This window comes from Nerophis lumbriciformis, linkage group LG05, assembly GCF_033978685.3.
Source record: "Nerophis lumbriciformis linkage group LG05, RoL_Nlum_v2.1, whole genome shotgun sequence".
NCBI classification, from domain to species: domain Eukaryota; kingdom Metazoa; phylum Chordata; class Actinopteri; order Syngnathiformes; family Syngnathidae; genus Nerophis; species Nerophis lumbriciformis.
Window position 1 is genome coordinate 25,783,494 of NC_084552.2, and position 23,716 is coordinate 25,807,209.

The 23,716-nt window shown below is 41.6% G+C and overlaps 1 protein-coding gene across 2 annotated transcripts in view; it reads left to right on the top strand.

Annotated features, from left to right (window-relative positions):
• The window catches only part of arap2 (ArfGAP with RhoGAP domain, ankyrin repeat and PH domain 2), a 321,200-nt gene that overhangs the window by 231,533 nt on the left and 65,951 nt on the right, over positions 1–23,716 (top strand). For both annotated transcript variants that reach the window (XM_061961001.1, XM_061961002.1), the window contains exons 16-18: positions 4,405–4,549; positions 18,568–18,670; positions 19,572–19,761. In XM_061961001.1, the coding sequence (XP_061816985.1) occupies positions 4,405–4,549; positions 18,568–18,670; positions 19,572–19,761 (438 nt within the window). The remainder of the gene's footprint in view (positions 1–4,404; positions 4,550–18,567; positions 18,671–19,571; positions 19,762–23,716) is intronic.

A 23,716-nucleotide genomic window follows, 5' to 3' on the forward strand; every position in this document is an offset into this window, starting at 1 on the left:
TTCTATTCTCTGTCACTATTTTTCTAACCATGCTGAACACCCTCTCTGATGATGCATTGCTGTGTGGCACGCACAAAAGTGCTTTCATCAAATGCACTAGAGTCTGGAATCTTCCATCTCTCCATAGCATGGCCCAAAACCGGTCAATCTTTGCTTCCTGAGGAAGATCTTCACTGCCAAGCACTTGGTACTCCACTACTTCTTCCCGGAGGCTATCAAGGTCCAATTGCAGCTGCGGCTTGGAACTTACAAGCGTATTTCTTCATCTTACTCGTCGTCGGCGTCGCCACGGCTGTATCTTCTTCGTTCTTCTACTTCGTCTCCTTGTTGTGTGCGCAGTTGTGCACTGCACTCTCTAAAAGCCGTAGATGTTATTGTCACATATGCATGTACAGTGGCAGTATTGTCCTGTTTAAGAATGTCACAACATTGCTGTTTACGGCAGACGAACTGCTTTACGGTAGACGAAAACGTGACTGCTGTTGTTGTGTGTTGTTACCGCTCTGGGAGGACGTTAATGTAACTGCTTAACTATAAACCCACATAAGAAACCAAGAACTCGCCCTCGATCATTCTACAGTTATAACGTGATTGGGCAGGCACGCTGTTTATATCGTGGGAACGCGGACGTGAAAACAGGCTGTTGACACGTCACTCAGGTCTGCATGGAGCTGGAGGGGGCGTGGCCTGCAGCTCCGCCTGAATTTCGGCAGATTTTCGGGAGAAAATTTGTCCCGGGAGGTTTTCGGGAGAGGCGCTGAATTTCGGGAGTATACCCGGAAAATCCGTGAGGGTTGGCAAGTAAGTTTATAAGATATATCGATATAAACAAGATATGAATTAAGAAAACATCGTAATAACGATATCATTTATTTCACCTTAAAATTACACCGCTGAGGCCCCTTCTACACTAAGGTTATCCAGGGTAAATCCCACCTAACCTTATCCTTGTCCACAAACACACACAATGGTCGTTTAAGACCCCCTCACCCCCCTCCGTCCGCCAACGCAACGCGACCTAGGGCGCATTTGGGAAAATGCGCATACTCATAGTCTCCTCCAGTGTTGCTTTGTGTGCAAGTTCTTAAATTAAATTGAACTTATCTGAACAATATCCAGTGTTGTGGTATTTCAATTAACTGGAATCCAGTGCGCTTTGGGGCCCTATTGCAGTGAATCACACCGGAACCATCATAAATTAATTACATCTTTAATGGACACGTGAAAGTACACAATGTGATAAAGAACATTTGACAACAATCAAACTAGGGATCTAGATATGTGGTCAGGACACTCCTCACTCTTTTGCCTTCACCTTCATTGTCCATTCCTTTTTGGTGACTTTATATACTCTGGACCTAGACATTGAGTCCGCGACATACGTGGTAAAATGGCAAATGGGGTGTACTTGTATAGCGCTTTTCTACCTTTTTTTTTTTAAGGAACTCAAAGCGCTTTGACACTATTTCCACATTCACCCATTCACACGCACATTCACACATGGCGGACAGTAACTGCCAGTCCAAATGCATTCAATGTTTTCCGTAGTCTTCCCTCGTCGGCCAGGTAATACAAAGCACACGCTACCTTTTCTTTGAATCACATCCACAGGAGCCCGCATTCTCGTTGTCTCTCCTTCGACAAATGGACAGAGTTTTTCGGGAAGTAGAATCACAACTGACCCGGACATTCGAAAAGTTCTCTTGCCGTCTGAGATCTGTGGTATCCGAAATAGCTGCAATCGCGCGTTTCCTTCACTTAAGGTATGGATGTGTGATTTCCACAGGCGTCTTTACATGTAGAAGAAGGAGAAACACGGGCATGTCTGGAAAACTCGCCTTCATATTCTCCTCACTCACTCTCATGGGCTACTAAACCCCTCCCCTTCCTCCTTCCAAGACGTGCTTGCGTGCAATATGTTCCAAAAATGCTGGCACAAGTGTCACAAAAGACTGAGAAAGTTGAGGAATGCTCATCTAACACTTATTTGGAACATTCCACAGGTGAACAGGCTAATTGGGAACAGGTGGGTGCCATGATTGGGTATGAAAGCAGCTTCCATGAAACGCTCAGTCATTTACAAACAAGGATGGGGCGAGGGTCACCATTTTGTGAACAAATACGTGAGCAAATTAATTAAGAACAACATTTCTCAACGAGCTATTGCAAGGAATTTCTGGATTTCACCACCTAAGGTCTGTAATATCATCAAAAGGTTCAGAAAATCTGGAGAAATCACTACACGTAACATGGGATGCCCTTGACCTTGGATCCCTCAGGCGGTACGGCATCAAAAAGCGACATCAGTGTGTAAAGAATATCACCACATCAACACTTCAGAAAACCATTGTCAGTAACTACAGTTCATCACTACATCTGTAAGTGCAAGTTAAAACTCTCCTATGCAAAGCGAAAGCCATTTATCAACAACACCCAGAAACGCCGCCGGCTTCGCTGGGCCCGAGCTCATCTAAGATGGACTGATGCAAAGTGTTCTGTGATCTGACAAGTCCACATTTCAAATTGTTTTTAGAAACTGTGGACGTTGTGTCCTCTGGAACAAAGAGGAAAAGAACCATCCGGATTGTTCTTGGCGCAATATCCAAAAGCCAGCATCTGTGACGGTATGGGGGTGTATTAGTGCCCAAAGCATGGGTAACTTACACATCTGTGAAGGCGCCATTAATGCTGAAATGTACATACAGGTTTTGGAGCAACATCCTTTTCATGGACGCCCCTGCTTATTTCAGCAAGACAATGCCAAGCCACATTCTGCATGTGTTACAACAGCGTGGTTTCATAGTAAAAGAGTGCAAGTACTAGACTGGCCTGCCTATCGTCCAGACCTGTCTCCCATTGAAAATGTGTGGCGCATTATGAAGGCTAAAATATTACAACGGAGACCCCCGGACTGTTGAACAACTTAAGCTGTACATCAAGCAAGAATTGAATAGAATTCCACCTGAAAAGCTTCGAAAATTGGTCATCTCAGTTCCCAAACGTTTACTGAGTGTTGTTAAAAGGAAAGGCCATGTAACCCCTGTGCCAACCTTTTTGCAGTGTGTTGCTGCCATTAAATTCTAAGTTAATGATTATATGCAAAAGAACATTACGTCTCAGTTCAAACATTAAATATCTTGTCTTTGCAGTCTATTCAATTGAATATAAGTTGAAAATGATTTGCAAATCATTGTATTCTGTTTTTATTTATGAATTACACAACGTGCCAACTTCACTGATTTTGGGTTTTGTAACTTGCTTGATTCGTCCTCTGCCAAGTCTGTTTCACTCCAGTCCTTTAGGTGGCAGTAAAGCACATTACAAAGTGGATGCCAGCATTTTTGTCTGCTGGGCCTCACCAGTTTCTGCAAATAAATATAAACATTTTAAATAAATTCCATCCATCAATTTTCCATGAAATAAAATACAATAAAATATGAATAAAAACTAACAAAAACATTACAATTAATCTGATTGCCGCTAAACTTATGATCTCTCTGGTGCCAAACCAAATTTTGGTTTGGTACCAAGTTTTGTGAAAACAATTTTTTGGCACGATCTTACAAAACATAACCTCGATTTGTGCGTAAAAAACAAAACAATACGCTAAGCCCCTGCTTATCGTAGCTTAATTTACGTAAAAAAAACATAGTTTTTGCTGTTATTACTAGAGATGTCCGATAATATCGGCGATATTATCGGCCGATAAATGCGTTAAAATGTAATATCGGAAATTATCGGTATCGGTTTTTATTATTATCGGTATCGTTTTTTGTTTTTTTTGTTTTTTTAATTAAATCAACATAAAAAACACAAGATACACTTACAATCAGTGCACCAACCCAAAAAACCTTCCTCCCCCATTTACACTCATTCACACTCATTCACACAAAAGGGTTGTTTCTTTCTGTTATTAATATTTTGGTTCCTACATTATATATCAATATATATCAATACAGTCTGCAAGGGATACAGTCCGTAAGCACACATGATTGTGCGTGCTGCTGGTCCACTAATAGTACTAATCTTTAACTGTTAATTTTACTCATTTTCATTAATTACTAGTTTCTATGTAACTGTTTTTATATTGTTTTACTTTCTTTTTTATTAAAAACTATTTTTTAAATTTATTTGTCCTATTCTATTGTATACATTTTTTAAAAAAGTACCTTATCTTCACCATACCTGGTTGTCCAAATTAGGCATAATAATGTGTTAATTCCACGACTGCATATATCGGTTGATATCGGTATCGGTAATTAAAGAGTTGGACAATATCGGAATATCGGATATCGGCAAAAAGCCTAGTTATTCCTCTTTTTTTTAATTTTTTTTATTACAGCTGTACTTACTTTAGGGAGTCCAGGCAATACAATCTGATGTTTTTTTGATGTTCTTTTACAGACATGGTACGTTGCTGGTGCACACTGGAAGGCGGCTTCTTGAGTTACTATGACAGCGTGCACAGTGTGTCGGCGGTCGGCAGGGTGGCTGTCGCCGACGTGGTCAGCCTGGCGATCAGTAGTGCAGAGACCATGACTGTAGCTGGGTAAGAACACACATACACTATATTTCCAAAAGTATTTAGCCGTTCTCAGGAGCTCAGTGATTTCCAGCGTGGAACTGTCATAGGATGCCAAATGTGCAACAAATCCAGTCGTGAAATTTCCTCGCTCCTAAATATTCCTAAGTCAACTGTCGGCTTTAATATAAGAAAATGGAAGAGTTTGGGAACAACAGCAACTCAGCCACCAAGTGGTAGGCCACGTAAACTGACAGAGAGGGGTCAGCGGATGCTGAAGTGCATAGTGCAAAGACTTTCTGCACAGTCAGTTGCTACAGAGCTCCAAACTTCATGTGACCTTGCCATTAGCCCACGTACAGCACGCAGAGAGCTTCATGGAATGGGTTTCCATGGCCGAGTAGCTGCATCTAAGACATACATCACCAAGTCCAATGAAAAGCGTCTGATGCAGTGGTGTAAAGCATGTCGCCACTGGACTCTAGAGCAGTGGAGACGCCTTCTCTGGAGTGATGAATCCCGCTTTTCCATCTGGCAATCTGATGGACTAGTCTGGGTTTGGAGGTTGCCAGGAGAACGGTACATTTCAGACTGCATTGTGCCGAGTGTGGAATTTGTTGGAGAAGGAATTATGGTGTAGGGTTGCTTTTCAGGAGTTGGGCTTGGCCCCTTAGTTCCAGTGAAAGGAACTTTGAATGCTCCAGGATACCAAAAAATGTTTGACAATTCCATGCTACCAATCTTGTGGGAACAGTTTGGAGCGGGCCCCTTCCTCTTCCAACATGACTGTGCACCAGTGCACAAAGCAAGGTCCATAAAGACATGGATGACAGAGTCTGGTGTGGATGAATTTGACTGGCCTGCACAGAGTCCTGACCTGAACCCGATAGAACACTTTTTGGGATTAATTAGAACGGAGACTGAGAGCCAGGCTTTCTCGACAAACATCAGTGTGTGACCGCTTTTGGAAGAATGGTGGAAAATTCCTATAAACACACTCCGCAACCTTGTGGACAGCCTTTCCAGAAGAGTTGAAGCTGTAATAGCTGCAAAAGGTGGACCGACATCATATTGAACCCTATGTGTTAGGAATGGGATGGCACTTCAAGTTCATATGTGAGTCAAGGCAGGTGGCCAAATACTTTTGGCAATATAGTGTAATAATGATATAAATTGTATTGATGAGGATGATGATGACAATAATAATCCAACATTTGCATTTTGTTCCTCGCTAAACTTAGACCTTCTCCCACATTCAAATGTTTGTTTCCAGAGCTGCTTATGCAGCTTTTAAACATTTATTTTCATTTATTGGACTGCAGCACAATTGACTGCCCGTGTAAATGATGCATTACCGAGCATGAAATTCAAGTAAACACAGTCTTCGGTGTCATTTTTCTCCCTACAAACGCGTGTCGCATTTGCATACTTCTCACTCGCACATGATTCACTTTAACGTTGACCTATCAGTGCGTTTACGAGCGCCGTATTTCCTGTTTACTTTGGCAAACGGCGCCGAAGCTAAAAGTGCGCCGCCAAACACCCCAGTCGCCTTGCCGTTGAAAGTTGCTTCGCGGCGCAAACTTTTTAACTACGTCTCCTGGAAGTGTCGCAGTAGCCCAAAAGAAGAACACAAGAGACGTCTCCGGCCTTTCCCGTTCACCCTTCATGGGTATGTGCAATAATGGCGTTTGATTCAAGCGTCAGGCAGCCACCTTAATGACGAGGACAGCTGCTTTAATTATTTCTGGATGTTCATCCGGCCCAGCTCAAAGTAGGACTCCGCTAATGATGTAAAGTTACCACAGGTTATAACGCTAACACGGCTTAAACACATTAAAAAGTGACACGTGCCATTTGGAGCCAACATGGCCGTCACAGGTCACAGCGTCACCCCGCCAAGGCTATTATTTCTCTTTACGAGCTTCACTCCCCCGTACTCCCCCCCCCGCTATGCTTATCGTGCCGTGAGAGTTGGTCCTCTGCTCATGAATATTAACGTATGCAGATGACACACTCCCAGCGGCGGCCTATCGGCGTGGTGCAGAAAGGCGTCCATTAAACACAGCGTTTGGGTCATTTTAGCGCAGCAGAGGACACTGAATTAAAGCAAACCCTCTATGAATATTACAAATCCACTTCAGAGCCACGTGTGCATAGGAAGCATGTCGACCGCTGATAACTTTGCAGACATTTCCCTTTTTTTTGTCCCGCCTCAGAGTAGCTGCCTTTTTTTTTTTCTTTTTTTTTATAAAGCAGAGCCTTTGTAACCTTCAAACTCTTGAAAACCTTGGAAATCAAACCTCTCTGTTGCACTTCTTTTTTTTTTTTTCTTTTTTTTTTTTACATTCCAACAGCTGTATGGCCAGCTAGTGATTTTTTTATTCAGTGACAAAAAGGTTTTGACATGATAGGCAAAGTATTGGAACACCACACTGCAAAACCTGCAATTGACGCAACAATAAATAACAGAAATGAAGATATTTTTTTCTTACCAGGTTAATCGTAGATGCGTCTGGTGTAGAAGGCTCTTTAATGCCTCTGCCCTGGCTCCCTTTGGCTTGCCTTTGACACAACATTTCAATAAAAAAATGGCTATTTAATTTTAATTAATTATATTTTATTTAGGGCAGCACGGTGGAAGAGGGGTTAGTGCGTCTGCCTCACAATACAAAGGTCCTGAGTAGTCCTGGGTTCAATCCCGGGCTCGGGATCTTTCTGTGTGGAGTTTGCATGTTCCCTCCGGGTACTCCGGCTTCCTCCCACTTCCAAAAAACATGCACCTGGGGATAGGTTGATTGGCAACACTAAAAAAAAATGGTTCCTAGTGTGTGAATGTGAGTGTGAATGTTGTCTGTCTATCTGTGTTGGCCCTGTGATGAGGTGGCGACTTGTCCAGGGTGTACCCCGCCGTCCGCCCGATTGTAGCTGAGATAGGCTCCAACGACCCCCGCGACCCCGAAGGGAATAAGCGGTAGAAAATGGATGGATGGATATTTTATTTACCGTATTTTCCGGACTATAAGGCGCTGCGCCTAATGTACAGAATAATTCTGGTTCTGCTTACCGACTTCGAAGCTTTTTTATTTGGCACAACTACTGGTCACACATATCAATATAAGTGTGACCAGTAGTTATTGATGATACTAAAGTTGTTCAGTATGTTCACTATGTTATTTAATGACAAAATTGTTGTTAAATTGCAATAAGAAACATATGTTTCATGTATCATAACATTGTATGTTCAAATATAGACAAAAACTGTGGTTCCCTAATATTAGAAAAGTACCTTTTGGCACCTGTACCAGTACCAAAATATTGATATCGGGACAACCCTAGTTAGAACTAGAGATGTCCGATAATGGCTTTTTGCCAATATCCGATATTGACCAAACCCTTAATTACCGATACCGATATCAACCCATACCAATATATACAGTCGTGGAATTAACACATTATTATGCCTAATTTGGACAACCAGGTATGGTGAAGATAAGGTCCTTTTTTAAAAAAAAAAAAGGAAAATAAGATAAATAAATTAAAAACATTTTCTTGAATAAAAAAAGAAAGTAAAACAATATAAAAACAGTTACATAGAAACTAGTAATTAATGAAAATGAGTAAAATTAACTGTTAAAGGTTGGTACTATTAGTGGACCAGCAGCACGCACAATCATGTGTCCTTACGGACTGTATCCCTTGCAGACTGTATTGATATATATTGATATATAATGTAGGAACCAGAATATTAATAACAGAAAGAAACAACCCTTTTGTGTGAATGAGTGTAAATAGGGGAGGGAGTTTTGTGGGTTGGTGTACTAATTGTAAGTGTATCTTGTGTTTTTTATGTTGACTTAATAAAAAATAATTTAAAAAACCTGATACCGATAATAAAAAAAGCGATACCGATAATTTCCGATATTACATTCTAAAGCATTTATCGTCCGATAATATCGGCAGGCCGATATTATCGGACATCTCTAGTTAGAACCATACTTGCCAGCCCTCCCGAATTTTCCGGGAGACTCCCGAATTTCAATGCCTCTCCCGAAAATCTCCCGGGACAACCATTCTCCCGATTTCCAGCCGGACAACAATTTTGGGGCCGTGCCCTAAAGGCACTGCCTTTAGCGTCCTCTCTCACCTGAAAAGGAGACTATTATATATGTCTCCGTTATCCATAGGTTTATCTATAACCCATAACACGGTGGCCGAATGGATATAGTCACTCATGAACGGTCAGAGAAGCACAAGGCGGCGGCAACGCAGCACCGGTCAAAGCCCAGTATTATGGGCCACTTTGCTAAATGGAGACCCGAGGGTGTAACATATGCCGAGACAAAGATGGCTATGCTGATAGCTGCAAGAAACATCCCGTTCTCATTTGCGGATGTTTTCAACAAATCTGTGAAGGATATGTTCCTGGATTCAGAGATCGCTCGCCAGTACTCAAATGGCAGAACAAAGGCTACTCAAATAGTGAAAGGTAAGTGTTATTTTTTTTTAAAAGTAAGCAGCAAGTACAGTACAGTTAGTAGAACAACTGTGTTTTCATTACTGTGTACTGTACTATATACAGGTAAAAGCCAGTAAATTAGAATATTTTGAAAAACTTGATTTATTTCAGTAATTGCATTCAAAAGGTGTAACTTGTACATTATATTTATTCATTGCACACAGACTGATGCATTCAAATGTTTATTTCATTTAATTTTGATGATTTGAAGTGGCAACAAATGAAAATCCAAAATTCCGTGTGTCACAAAATTTGAATATTACTTAAGGCTAATACAAAAAAGGGATTTTTAGAAATGTTGGCCAACTGAAAAGTATGAAAATGAAAAATATGAGCATGTACAATACTCAATACTTGGTTGGAGCTCCTTTTGCCTCAATTACTGCGTTAATGCGGCGTGGCATGGAGTCGATGAGTTTCTGGCACTGCTCAGGTGTTTTGAGAGCCCAGGTTGCTCTGATAGTGGCCTTCAACTCTTCTGCGTTTTTGGGTCTGGCATTCTGCATCTTCCTTTTCACAATACCCCACAGATTTTCTATGGGGCTAAGGTCAGGGGAGTTGGCGGGCCAATTTAGAACAGAAATACCATGGTCCGTAAACCAGGCACGGGTAGATTTTGCGCTGTGTGCAGGCGCCAAGTCCTGTTGGAACTTGAAATCTCCATCTCCATAGAGCAGGTCAGCAGCAGGAAGCATGAAGTGCTCTAAAACTTGCTGGTAGACGGCTGCGTTGACCCTGGATCTCAGGAAACAGAGTTTTAGCTATAAATATACTCCTCCCCCCTTAACCGCGCCCCCCGGCTACGCCCCCCCCAATCTACCGAATTCGGAGGTCTCAAGGTTGCAAGTATGGTTAGAACTAAACTCCACTTTGTATGAAAAATGGCAACAGCAGAGGAATAAGAAGGAATTTATTGACGACAGTGTTGTACTACAATGGCAGACTCGCGCAAAGCTCTTTGGATAAACCTTTACCATATATGGAGATATCCGCTGACTTGTTTGGAGGAAGTAAGAAGGAAGGTAAGATTGTTTTATAAATATCTCCGTCATGCCTCCATGGATTTGATTTCAATATTTCGGGACTTATGCAGATTCCAAACACACACACACAGCATACCAACAGGTAAGAAAAGTTGGTTTTTCATAGTATGTCCCCTTTAAGTCACCCAGCAGCTACAACATTATCAAATGACATTGTTGAATAAACAATACGTCTGTTTTTATTTCTGAAAGTCCACACATGTTAACACGTATGACGGAGGATTTGCTGTCCGTTGTTTGTCTTTACAGCGCGTTTGGCTTCTTTCTCACAGCCATTTGTACGGAACTGTGCCATTTTGCGCGCACATTTCAAATGTGCTAAATCAGCGGTCACAAAGCATTTCAGTCCTGATAAATTACATTGCGAGTGCTAAATAATTATATTTACATCTCCTCTTCCCAGTATTGTGGGCAGTCTAATGATCAATTAATATTGTGCATATCAGTGTTGGGTTAGTTACTGGAAACCAGTAACTAGTTACAGTTACTAGTTACTTTATTTCAAAAGTAACTCAGTTACTAACCCAGTTACTTACACCACAAAAGTAATGCGTTACTGTGAAAAGTAACTAGTTACTTTTTTTTTAAGGCTCCTATTAATGCCCTTTTAGCCTTCATTTTGGTACTGTTATTGCACTGGAGAATAATATAATCTGTTGATCAACTTGACATGCATTTTTATCTTCCTTTTAACATAATTAATGAAAACAGTGCAACATAAAAAGGCATTTCTCCTTTCTTTAAACTTGGACCAATGACCATTAATAAAAAAACAACTTAAAGTGCAACATAAGAAGGCACATCATCTTCCTTGAAACATAGGTAGTGAAATAAAGCCTGACATCTGGAGTGATGCTGCTGTCTTCCACACTTGGAGCCATGGATTGTAGAATCCTTATTTCCAGTGGCAGGATCATTGACACAGATGGTGAAGTTTCAGTGCTCAGTAGAGATGTAACCGTTTTGAGGGGTTTAAGCACCTGGAGGACCTCCTCTGCCACTCACACATTATCATCAGACAGGTTGATGATGTCTTTGACATTTGTCTTCATGGTCTTGTGGGTCAATGCAGAGTATATAGCTGCCTGCTGCTCCAACATATTATAAGTGGAGTTCCACCTCGTTGGGACATCATGTATGAGCTTTATGACTAGGCAGCTTTAGCATTTCTTGCTTTGTCTTAAGCACATGAGCAGCACTTGTGCTTGGGTGGAAGTAGGAAACCTCCATCCTGATCCTCCCAAGGAGGCGCTCCATCCTATTGACTGAGATGTGATGCCAAACTCACTACATAGGCAAAGCACCTACCTGTGGTCCCAGTCCTGCCTCATTCACTGCATTTATTAGATTTTTGGCATTATCACGTGTGACTGGGATATCTTTATCTTCCATTCCTCCACTGCGTGTGTCAGTACCTGCGCAAGGTGACTCTCGTAAAGGGAGTGTGTCTTCTTATCTCCCAGTCTGCTGTGATGAAAGCGCTTATAGTTCCCCTGGACGTCCAGCCGTCTGTCATGAGCGCAACAGATGATGCTCGGGATAGTTCATTCACAACTTTTTTCTTCTCCTGGTCATAAAGATCTGGCACAAACTTATCGCTGAAGTGGGTGCGCGACGGGATGTCTTAACATGGCTCAAGCACGTTCAGCATGTGTTTAAAACCCTTGTTTTGCACAACCGATTCTGCACCTATAAACACACCGATTAAATGGCGCAGGGCGTTCAAGCTCCTCCGTTACTCCGCTCGCCATGACCACGCTGTGTGTGGACTGAATGTGCGAACAACTTTTTTTTTTGTTTCATATATCAAACCGTGGATCACGTGTGTGCCAAACCGAAGATATTGATCCGGACGGATCACCACGAGTAAACACAGACACCCCCACCCCCCTTCCCTGCCCTCCCCACACCCACACCCAGACACATCTTTTGATGGGGCGGTATAGCTCGGTTGGTAGAGTAGCCGTGCCAGCAACTTGAGGGTTGCGGGTTCGCCATCCTAGTCCCTGCCGTTGTGTCCTTGTGCAAGACACTTTACCCACCTGCTCCCAGTGCCACCCACACTGGTTTAAATGTGACTTAGATATTGGGTTTCACAATGTAAAGCGCTTTGAGTCACTTGAGAAAAAGTGCTATATAAATGTAATTCACTTCACACTTCACTTTTCTTCTCTCCCTTGTGACAGAGGAAGATTCAGAAGGACGACACCGCAACGCTCCAATAAAACACACTCAGATCTTCTGTTTCTAGCCGATACTACATACAAAATAACGCAGTAACGCATCATGTAGTAACGGTAACTGAGTTACTGAATATAGAAAATTTTGCGTTCGATTACTAGTTACCGCCGAAACTAACAGCGTTTTGATGTTTATTTTTTTTAGCCTTTATTTAACCAGGTACAAATGCCATTGAGATCAAAGATCTCTTTTCCAAGGGAGACCTGGCCAAGAGGGCAGCAGCAAGGTTACATTAAAAACAGTAAACACATAAAACATCACATTTACAACATTAAAACTTGCTCACATGACACATGTGCATACAGACAAGGTAGACTGCAGTCCTTTCACAGAAGCTTTAAACACATTCAATGTAACAAGGGTTTGAAGTTTAATATTCGATTGTAGGTTATTCCAAGCCATCGGTGCTGAAAACCTAAATGCTGTCTTGCCCAGTTCAGTTACTTTGTAACGCGTTAGTCCCAACACTGGTGCATATATACGCATACATGCTAAATGGATTTGCACACTATTTTGCTCATTTTGTATGCACTATTAAGTTTGCATTTGGTACACGCAAACCTTTAGTAGATAAGGCCATGTGTGAGCATTTAATCTACAAACCCTGTTTCCATATGAGTTGGGAAATTGTGTTAGATGTAAATATAAACAGAATACAATGATTTGCAAATACTTTTCAACCCATATTCAATTGAATGCACTACAAAGACAAGATATTTGATGTTCAAACTCATAAACTTTATTTTTTTTTTGCAAATAATAATTAACTTAGAATTTCATGGCTGCAACACGTGCCAAAGTAGTTGGGAAAGGGAATGTTCACCACTGTGTTACATGGCCTTTCCTGTTAACAACACTCAGTAATCGTTTGGGAACTGAGGAGACACATTTTTTAAACTTCTCAGGTGGAATTCTTTCCCATTCTTGCTTGATGTACAGCTTAAGTTGTTCAACAGTCCAGGGGTCTCCGTTGTGGTATTTTAGGCTTCATAATGCGCCACACATTTTCAATGGGAGACAGGTCTGGACTACAGGCAGGCCAGTCTAGTACCCGCACTCTTTTACTATGAAGCCACGTTGATGTAACACATGGCTTGGCATTGTCTTGCTGAAATAAGCAGGGGCGTCCATGGTAACATTGCTTGGATGGCAACATATGTTGCTCCAAAACCTGTATGTACCTTTCAGCATTAATGGCGCCTTCACAGATGTGTAAGTTACCCATGTCTTGGGCACTAAAACACCCCCATACCATCACACTTGCTGGCTTTTCAACTTTGCGCCTATAACAATCCGGATGGTTCTTTTCCTCTTTAGTCCGCAGGACACGACGTCCACAGTTTCCAAAAACAATTTGAAATGTGGACTCGTCAGACCACAGAACACTTTTCCACTTTGTATCAGTCCATCTTAGATGAGCGCAGGCCCAGCGAAGCCGACGGCGTTTCTGGGTGTTGTTGATAAACGGTTTTCGCCTTGCATAGGAGAGTTTTAACTTGCACTTACAGATGTAGCAACCAACTGTAGTTACTGACAGTGGGTTTCTGAAGTGTTCCTGAGCCCATGTGGTGATATCCTTTCCACACTGATGTCGCTTGTTGATGCAGTACAGCCTGAGGAATCGAAGGTCACGGGCTTAGGTGCTTATGTGCAGTGATTTCTCCAGATTCTCTGAACCCTTTGATGATATTACGGTAGATGGTGAAATTCCTAAATTCCTTGCAATAGCTGGTTGAGAAAGGTTTTTCTTAAACTGTTCAACAATTTGCTCACGCATTTGTTGACAAAGTGGTGACCCTCGCCCCATCCTTGTTTGTGAATGACTGAGCATTTCATGGAATCTACTTTTTTACCCAATCATGGCACCCACCTGTTCCCAATTTGCCTGTTCACCTGTGGGATGTTCCAAATAAGTGTTTGATGAGCATTCCTCAACTTTATCAGTATTTATTGCCACCTTTCCCAACTTCTTTGTCATGTGTTGCTGCCATCAAATTCTAAAGTTAATGATTATTTGCAAAAAAAAAAAAGTTTTTTAGTTTGAACATCAAATATGTTGTCTTTGTAGGATATTCAACTGAATATGGGTTGAAAATGATTTGCAAATCATTGTATTTTGTTTATATTTACATCTAACACAATTTCCCAACTCATATGGAAACGGGGTTTGTACATGGATGATCAATCTTGCACTGCAATTGCCATTCAAACATGTCGTGTGCAGCTTTTGTTCCATCCATTCCTCATGGCAGCGTTTGACCACCAGCTCCTCCTTTGAGACACAGCCCCAACCTTCCCCCCCCACCCACCCTCTTTAACAAGCCCACCTGCTGAAGAGGCGTCGGGGAGGTTACGGCAGGGCAGGCAAACACCCGTATCTCGCCTGTTCCCCTGACACATGTAAGGAGAGAGCGACTGCACACACCTCCGCAACTCGCCACTTTACGATAGAGAGAGTCTGACCTTTGCACCATCGCACGGGACGCTAAACGAGGACCAACAGACCTTTTTTTTTTTGTGTGGGATTGCGCTGCTTTTGCGTGAATCATGTGGACAAAATCAAAGGACACATGAACCCTAATGAATAAATAATCAATCAGGGTTGAATCTAAATCATTTATCACTATTTTTCTTTTTCCAACATTGTAAAAAGCCCATTTCTGTTTCCTCTGACTTAAGAAATGGATACAATTTTGATGAATGGAAGTTAGCTGGTAAAGCCATAGACATCGTATATATATGTATATACCGAATATATATAGAATTTGTCGACACCTCAGCACATTTAAATCGTCACAAATTTCTACATGGTAAACTGATTTTCATGCAAACTTCATACATGTAGCTTTTATACAGTGCAAATGAATTGTGTTTTAATATTTACAATGAAATTGATAAAGTGTTCAATCAAAGTTTATTTACGCAACCCAAAACCAGTGAAGTTGGCACGTTGGGTAAATTGTAAATAAAAACAGAATACAATGATTTGCAAATCCTTTTCAACCTATATTCAATTGAATAGACTGCAGAGACAAGATACTTAACGTTTGAACGGGAAAACTTTTGTTATTTTTTGCAAATATTAGCTCATTTGGAATTTGATGCCTGCAACATGTTTCAGGTGAACAGGCTAATTGGGAACAGGTGGGTGCCATGATTGGGTATAAAAAGCAGCTTCCATGAAATGCTCAGTCATTCACAAACAAGGATGGGGTGAGGGTCACCACTTTGTGAACAAATGCCTAATAATAAAAATCAAATAAAATGACTCCTCTAATGCGGCCTATAAAATAGACCATTCATCGGCAGTGCACCTTATAATCTGGTGCGCCCTATGGTCCGGAAAATACTGTACATATGATGTGTGGGTATAGCTGCAACGGAGCTGCGGATTTCCTTTACCTCCTGAAGGTAAAATAGCCGTGATGTTTGAGGTGAAATACGCATTTATGTGCTTCCTGCATCAATCAATCAATGTTTATATAGCCCTAAATCACAAGTGTCTCAAAGGGCTGCACAAGCCACAACGACATCCTCGGTACAGAGCCCACATCAGGGCAAGGAAAAACTCACCCCAGTGGGACGTCGATGTGAATGACTATGAGAAACCTTGGAGAGGACCGCATATGTGGGTAACCCCCCCCCCTCTAGGGGAGACCGAATGCAATGGATGTCGAGTGGGTCTGACATAATATTGTGAGAGTCCAGTCCATAGTGGATCCAACATAATAGTAAGAGTCCAGTCCATAGTGGGGCCAGTAGGAAACCATCCCGAGCGGAGACGGGTCAGCAGCGCAGAGATGTTCCCAACCGATGCACAGGCGAGCGGTCCACCCCGGGTCCCGACTCTGGACAGCCAGCACTTCATCCATGGCCACCGGACCTGTGTGTCTCCCCCTCCACAAGGGAGAGGGGGGAGCAGAGGAGAAAAGAAAAGAAACGGCAGATCAACTGGTCTAAAAAAGGGGGGTCTATTTAAAGGCTAGAGTATACAAATGAGTTTTAAGATGGGACTTAAATGCTTCTACTGAGGTAGCATCTCTAACTGTTACCGGGAGGGCATTCCATAGTACTGGAGCCTGAATAGAAAACGCTCTATAACCCGCAGACTTTTTTTGGGCTCTGGGAATCACTAATAAGCCGGAGTTCTTTGAACGCAGATTTCTTGCCGGGACATATGGTACAATACAATCGGCAAGATAGGCTGGAGCTAGACCGTGTAGTATTTTATACGTAAGTAGTAAAACCTTAAAGTCATATCTTAAAGGCCTACTGAAATGCGATTTTCTTATTCAAACGGGGATAGCAGGTCCATTCTATGTGTCATACTTGATCATTTCGCGATATTGCCATATTTTTGCTGAAAGGATTTAGTAGAGAACATCGACGATAAAGTTTGCAACTTTTGGTCGCTGATAAAAAAGCCTTGCCTGTACCGGAAGTAGCAGACGAGTAGCGCGACGTCACAGGTTCTGGAGCTCCTCACATCTGCACATTGTTTACGATCATGGCCACCAGCAGCGAGAGCGATTCGGACCGAGAAAGCGACAATTTCTCCATTAATTTGAGCAAGGATGAAAGATTTGTGGATGAGGAAAGTGAGAGTGAAGGACTAGAGGGCAGTGGGAGCGATTCAGATAGGGAAGATGCTGTGAGAGGCGGGTGGGACCTGATATTCAGCTGGGAATGACTAAAAGAGTAAATAAACATAAGACATATATATACTCTATTAGCCACAACACAACCAGGCTTATATTTAATATGCCACAAATTAATCCCGCATAACAAACACCTCCCCCATCCCGTCCATATAACCCGCCAATACAACTCAAACACCTGCACAACACACTCAATCCCACAGCCCAAAGTACCGTTCACTTCCCCAAAGTTCATACAGCACATATATTTCCCCAAAGTCCCCAAATTTACGTACGTGACATGCACATAGTGTCACGCACGTACGGGCAAGCGATCAAATGTTTGGAAGCGAACTCACGGTACCGTGTCTGCGTATCCAACTCAAAGTCCTCCTGGTAAGAGTCTCTGTTGTCCCAGTCCTACACAGGCCAATGGTAAAGCTTGACTGTCATCTTTTGGGAATGTAAACAATGAAACACCTGCCGTGTTTGTGTTGCTGAAGTCGGCCGCAATACACCGCTTCCCACCTACAGCTTTCTTCTTTGTTGTCTCCATTGTTCATTGAACAAATTGCAAAAGATTCACCAACACAGATGTCCAGAATACTGTGGAATTTTGCGATGAAAACAGACGACTTAATAGCTGGCCACCATGCTGTCCCAAAATGTCCTCTACAATCCGCGACGTCACGCGCTGACGTCATTATACCGAGACGTTTTCAGCAGGATATTTCGCGCGGAATTTAAAATTGCACTTTAGTAAGCTAACCCGGCCGTATTGGCATGTGTTGCAATGTTAAGATTTCATCATTGATATAGAAACTATCAGACTGCGTGGTCGGTAGTAGTGGGTTTCAGTAGGCCTTTAAGTGCACAGGAAGCCAGTGCAGGTGAGCCAGTATAGGTATATATGTAGGTATATAGGTATATACAGTATAGACGTAATATGATCAAACTTTCTTGTTTTTGTCAAAAGTCTAGCAGCCGCATTTTGTACCAACTGTAATCTTTTAATGCTTGACACAGGGAGACCCAAAAATAATACGTTACAGTAATCGAGACGAGACGTAACGAACGCATGAATAATGATCTTAGCGTCGCTAGTGGATAAAATAGAACGAATTCTAGCGATATTACGGAGATGAAAGAAGGCCGTTTTAGTAACACTCTTAATGTGTGACTCAAACGAGAGAGTTGGGTTGAAGATAATACCCAGATTTTTTAACAGAGTCGCCTTGTATAATTGTTTGGTTGTCAAATGTTAAGGTGGTATTATTAAATAAATGTCGGTGTCTAGCAGGACCGATAATCAGCATTTCCGTTTTCTTGACGTTGAGTTGCAAGAAGTTAGCGGACATCCATTGTTTAATTTCATTCAGACACGCCTCCAGCTGACTACAATCCGGCGTGTTGGTCAGCTTTAGGGGCATGTAGAGTTGGGTGTCATCAGCATAACAGTGAAAGCTAACACCGTATTTGCGTATGATGTCGCCGAGCGGCAGCATGTAAATTCTAAAAAGTGCAGGACCAAGAACCGAACTCTGGGGAACTCCGCACGTTACCTTAACATAGTGCATTCTTTATAGAGTTGTGTATTTTCTGCAGGGCCGTGTTCACCGCGGAGCTGTACCTGCAGTCCGTACGGGTGCTGGTCATCGGTGCCGAGACGCAGGAGACGCGATGCGACTGGATCCAGGTGCTGACCAAGGTGATGTTTCCAGCAAACTTATCTTTCTTTTTGTTTTACTTTGCAAAAATAATCACGTAGAGGATCTTTAACCAGGATGTCATTGAAAACGAAAAAGTACTCGCTCTGTTAAACCTGCTCAGTGGTTGTGAGTTCAAACCCCGGCCGAGTCATACCAAAGACTATAAAAATGGGACCCATTACCTCCCTGCTTGGCACTCAGCATCAAGGGTTGGAATTGGGGGTTAAATCACCAAAATGATTCCCGAGGGTGGCCTCCGCTGCTGCTCCCCTCACCTCCCAGGGGGTGGAACAAGGGGATGGGTCAAATGCAGAGGGTAATTTCACCACACCTAGTTAAAGTACCAATGATTGCACACTAGGTGTGGCGAAATTATTCTCTGCATTTGACCCATCACCCTTGATCACCCCCTGAGAGGTGAGGGGAGCAGTGAGCAGCAGCGCCCAGGAATCATTTTTGGAGATTCAACCCGCAATTCCAACCCTTGATGCTGAGTGCCAAGCAGCGAGGTAACGGGTCCCATTTTATAGTCTTTGGTATGACTCGGCCGGGGTTTAAAGTGTGTGTGTGACTATCATTGGTACTTTAACTGTCATAAAAAACAATGTTTGACCGCAGTGGTTCCCTACCTTTATTGAGCAAATGTACGTATTTTACATAAAAAAAATCTCACAGCACACCAAATGTGCCAGGATTCAGTGTTTGGAATGCAACAGGTGAATAACCAGGTTCATTTTGAACCATCTGCTCGTCACAATAGACACGTTATTTGTCAAACCTAACAATTGAGTGAAATGAGTCGACGCCTGGCGGCACAGTGGTTGGGAATCACAGCACAAGTGCCAAGGTACCAGCAGAAAGTAATGAGGTGGCGTTTCTCGTTTTGCGTTTGATCTTCAGTGCTTGGTGCCGTTCAGAGCGGAAGGTCTAGTGCAGAAGGACAGCGAGCTGGTGGGCCGACTCTTCTACAAGGAGGGCCACGATCTTTACCACTGGAGGACGGGCTGGTTCGTCCTGGCCGGCTCCGTCCTGCACTTCGGCTCCGGGGACGACGAGGAAGTTCTTCATCTTAAACAGCTGCAGGAGCTCAGTAAGCGTTGTTTTGAAATCGCTCAGCCTTCAACGCTTTCATGGGCTGTATAGTGCAGTGTCTTCACCACAATGTCTCCAAGGGATTGACATCATCAGACTGTTGTCCCCAAATTGCCACAAGCAAACAGTCCCCTGCTAAACAGCTTAAGTGGAGCTTTTAATAGGCCACAAATTAGATCTGTCCAACCCCTGCAGCACTGAAAGGGCTAATCCGCTTTCAGAGTCGGTGATTAACTCAGCTAACCCTCTGATGACTTTGACATTTTTACACATACTGTTATCTACAAACACTAAAAGTAACCAATACAGAGTGGGGTTTGATTTCGACAGGTGTGACTTGCTATTCTGCTTTTAACAGTTTCTTTTAGGGTTGTATGGTATATCGGTATTAGTATAGTACCGCGATACTAATGAATCATATTCAGTACTATACCGCGGTGTTTTTCAACCTTTTTTGAGCCAAGGCACATTTTTTTGCGTTAAAAAAATGCGGAGGCACACCACCATCAGAAATCATTAAAAAACTAAACTTGTTATGCCTAGGCGAGAATGAGGACTCAGGTGCAGAAGGGGGACAATTGACACAGGCTTTATTTAAACAGTTTTCTTTGAAATCTCTTTGAACAGAGTGATTAAAACAAAGCGGCATCAGAATCAAGCTTTGATACAATAGAGCAGGGGTCGGCAACCCGCGGCTTTAGCGCCGCCTTAGTGGCTCTCTGCAGCTTTTTAAAAAAATTTATGAAAAATGGAATAAGATGAGGGGAAAAATATATATATTTTATTTTAATATGGTTTCTGTAGGAGGACAAACATGACACAAACCTCCCTAATTGTTATAAAGCACACTGTTTATATCATACTTGCCAACCCTCCCGAATTTTCCGGGAGACTCCCGAAATTCAGCGCCTCACCCGAAAACCTCCCGGGACAAATATTCTCCCGAAAATCTCCCGATTTTCAGCAGAGCTGGAGGCCACGCCCCCTCCAGCTCCATGCGGAACTGAGTGAGGACAGCCTTTTTTCACGACGGGAGGACAACAGGGTGACAAGAAGTAAATCATCCAGACTAGAGATAAATTGTATTATTATGTTTATCTTACCTAAAAATAAATAAATTTATTAATAAAAAAAAAAAAATTAAATAAATGTTTACTATAATTTGCTAAAAACATCAAAATTAATTGTATTTTTATTTGTATTTTTTCTGACTCCTTATTACATCCAGCCATAGAATTATACATTAAAATAAACATATTTGAAATAATTAATTTTAAATTATCATAATAATTCATTAAAAATGACCATATTTAATTATTAAAATAATTGCTTGTTTATCAACAACTTTAGCATTTTATTCATTACATTTTGAAGCTCTCAGAAGCCAAGTTATGTTATATTCCTTAATATTTATTTATGCAAGTTTGAAGTATCAATTATCTAAACACAGTTTTGTTTGCATATTTTCAGGATATATATATACATTTACATGTATATATATATATATATATATATATGTATATATATATATGTATGAAATACTTGACTTGGTGAATTCTAGCTGTCAATATACTCCTCCCCTCTTAACCACGCCCCCAACCACGCCCCACCCCACCCCACCCCACCCCACCCCACCCCCGACCACGCCCGCAACACCCCACCCCCCCACTTCCCGAAATTGGAGGTCTCAAGGTTGGCAAGTATGGTTTATATTAAACATGCTTCACTGATTCAAGTATTTGGCGAGCGCCGTTTTGTCCTACTAATTTTGGCGGTCCTTGAACTCACCCTAGTTTGTTTACATGTATAACTTTTCTCCGACTTTCTAGGACGTGTTTTATGCCACTTCTTTTTCTGTCTCATTTTGTCCACCAAACTTTTAAGGTTGTGCGTGAATGCACAAAGGTGAGTTTTGTTGATGTTATTGACTTGTGTGGAGTGCTAATCGGGCATATTTGGTCACTGCATGACTGCAAGCTAATCGATGCTAACATGCTATTTAGGCTAGCTATATGTACATATTGCATCATTATGCCTCATTTGTAGCTATATTTGAGGTCATTTAGTTTCCTTTAAGTCCTCTTAATTCAATTTATATCTCATGACACACTATCTGTATGTAATATGGCTTTTAATTTTTTGCGGCTCCAGACAGATTTTTTTTTGTATTTTTGGTCCAATATGGCTCTTTCAACATTTTGGGTTGCCGACCCCTGCAATAGAGCAACAAAAGACATATAGGCATAAGGCCATAAACGGAAAATCACTCCATAGGGAGGAAAAAGGCAATAGCAAAATTACACACAAATCTAATTACAAAAAAAAAAAACAACAATCTATGATTAGCTACAAAAAGGTAAATAAATCATGCAGAGGAGACAAGAAACTATAAACAGAAAGTACGCTATAAAGAGCTGAGATAACTACAAACTAAAGCGCTCCAAGAGGAGGGAAAAAGGAAGGCAAGGCACTATGAAATAACACACAAAAAACTTGACCAAAAACTTTAGCAAACGAAAATCACTCTTTCTCAGAGGAAACAAAGAAATCAATAAATAAGGCGAGGCAATACTTAGCAACTTGGTTCGAGACTGTGGACGAAGGCTGGAGGTACGTGACGAGACGATATACTCTGGCACAAGACAAGAGGAGGACGAGACATTTATACACATGAGGGAGGGTGACACAGGTGGGCGCAATCAGGAGAGACATCAGACCAGTGAAACGGGAGGGAGGTCAATTGACCTGAAACGAGAGGGAGAGTTAACCTTTCAAAATAAAACAGGAAATGACAAGACAACATGAAACCAGACGAAACCCAGACAAGACTTCACCCAGGTGCAACAAAACTCAGTTGACAGTAAAAAGTCGTTGTCGCGATTGTTGGATATGACTTTAAACCATAACCAAGCATGCATCACTATAGCTCTTGTCTCAAAGTAGGTGTACTGTCACCACCTGTCACATCACACCCTGACTTATTTGGACTTTGTTGCTGTCTTCCTGTGTGTAGTGTTTTAGTTCTTGTCTTGCACTCCTATTTTGTTGGCTTTTTCTCTTTTTTTGGTATTTTTCTGTAGCAGTTTCATTTCTTCCTTCGAGCGATATTTCCCGCATCTACTTTGTTTTAGCAATCAAGAATATTTCAGTTGTTTTTATCCTTCTTTGTGGGGACATTGTTGATTGTCATGTCATGTTCGGATGTACATTGTGGACGCCGTCTTTGCTCCACTGTAAGTCTTTGCATTCTGTTTTTGTTTACTTTGTAGCCAGTTCAGTTTTAGTTTTGTTCTGCATAAATGAGTAAAATTAACTGTTAAAGGTTAGTACTATTAGTGGACCAGCGGCACGCACAATCATGTGTGCTTACGGACTGTATCCCTTGCAGACTGTATTGATATATATTGATATATAATGTAGGAACCAGAATATTAATAACAGAAAGAAACAACCCTTTTGTGTGAATGAGTGTAAATGGGGGAGGGAGCTTTTTTGGGTTGGTGCACTAATTGTAAGTGTATCTTGTGTTGTTTATGTTGATTTAATAAAAAATAAAAAAAAATAATAAAAAAACCATACCGATAATAAAAAAAACTATACCGATAATTTCCGATATTACATTGTAACGCATTTATCGGCCGATAATATCGGCAGGCCGATATTATCGGACATCTCTATTATAGTGATATGTAAAATGTTGATAAAGTGCACAACGGTGTTTCTTGAAACCACACAATCTGGAGTGGACGAACACAGCTCATTAGCATTAAAGCTACAGTATGGATTTATGTTTAAAAGCATTTTTAAACTGTCTAGATTCTAGTATCAAGGCTAGATTTTGAACATTTGCAATGATGCATATAATTTCTTTAAAAAGACTAAAACCTGTGTTGTTAGTAATTCCTATTAACATATATATTTTCGTATGTTGTTTTGCTCTAATTTTTCAAATG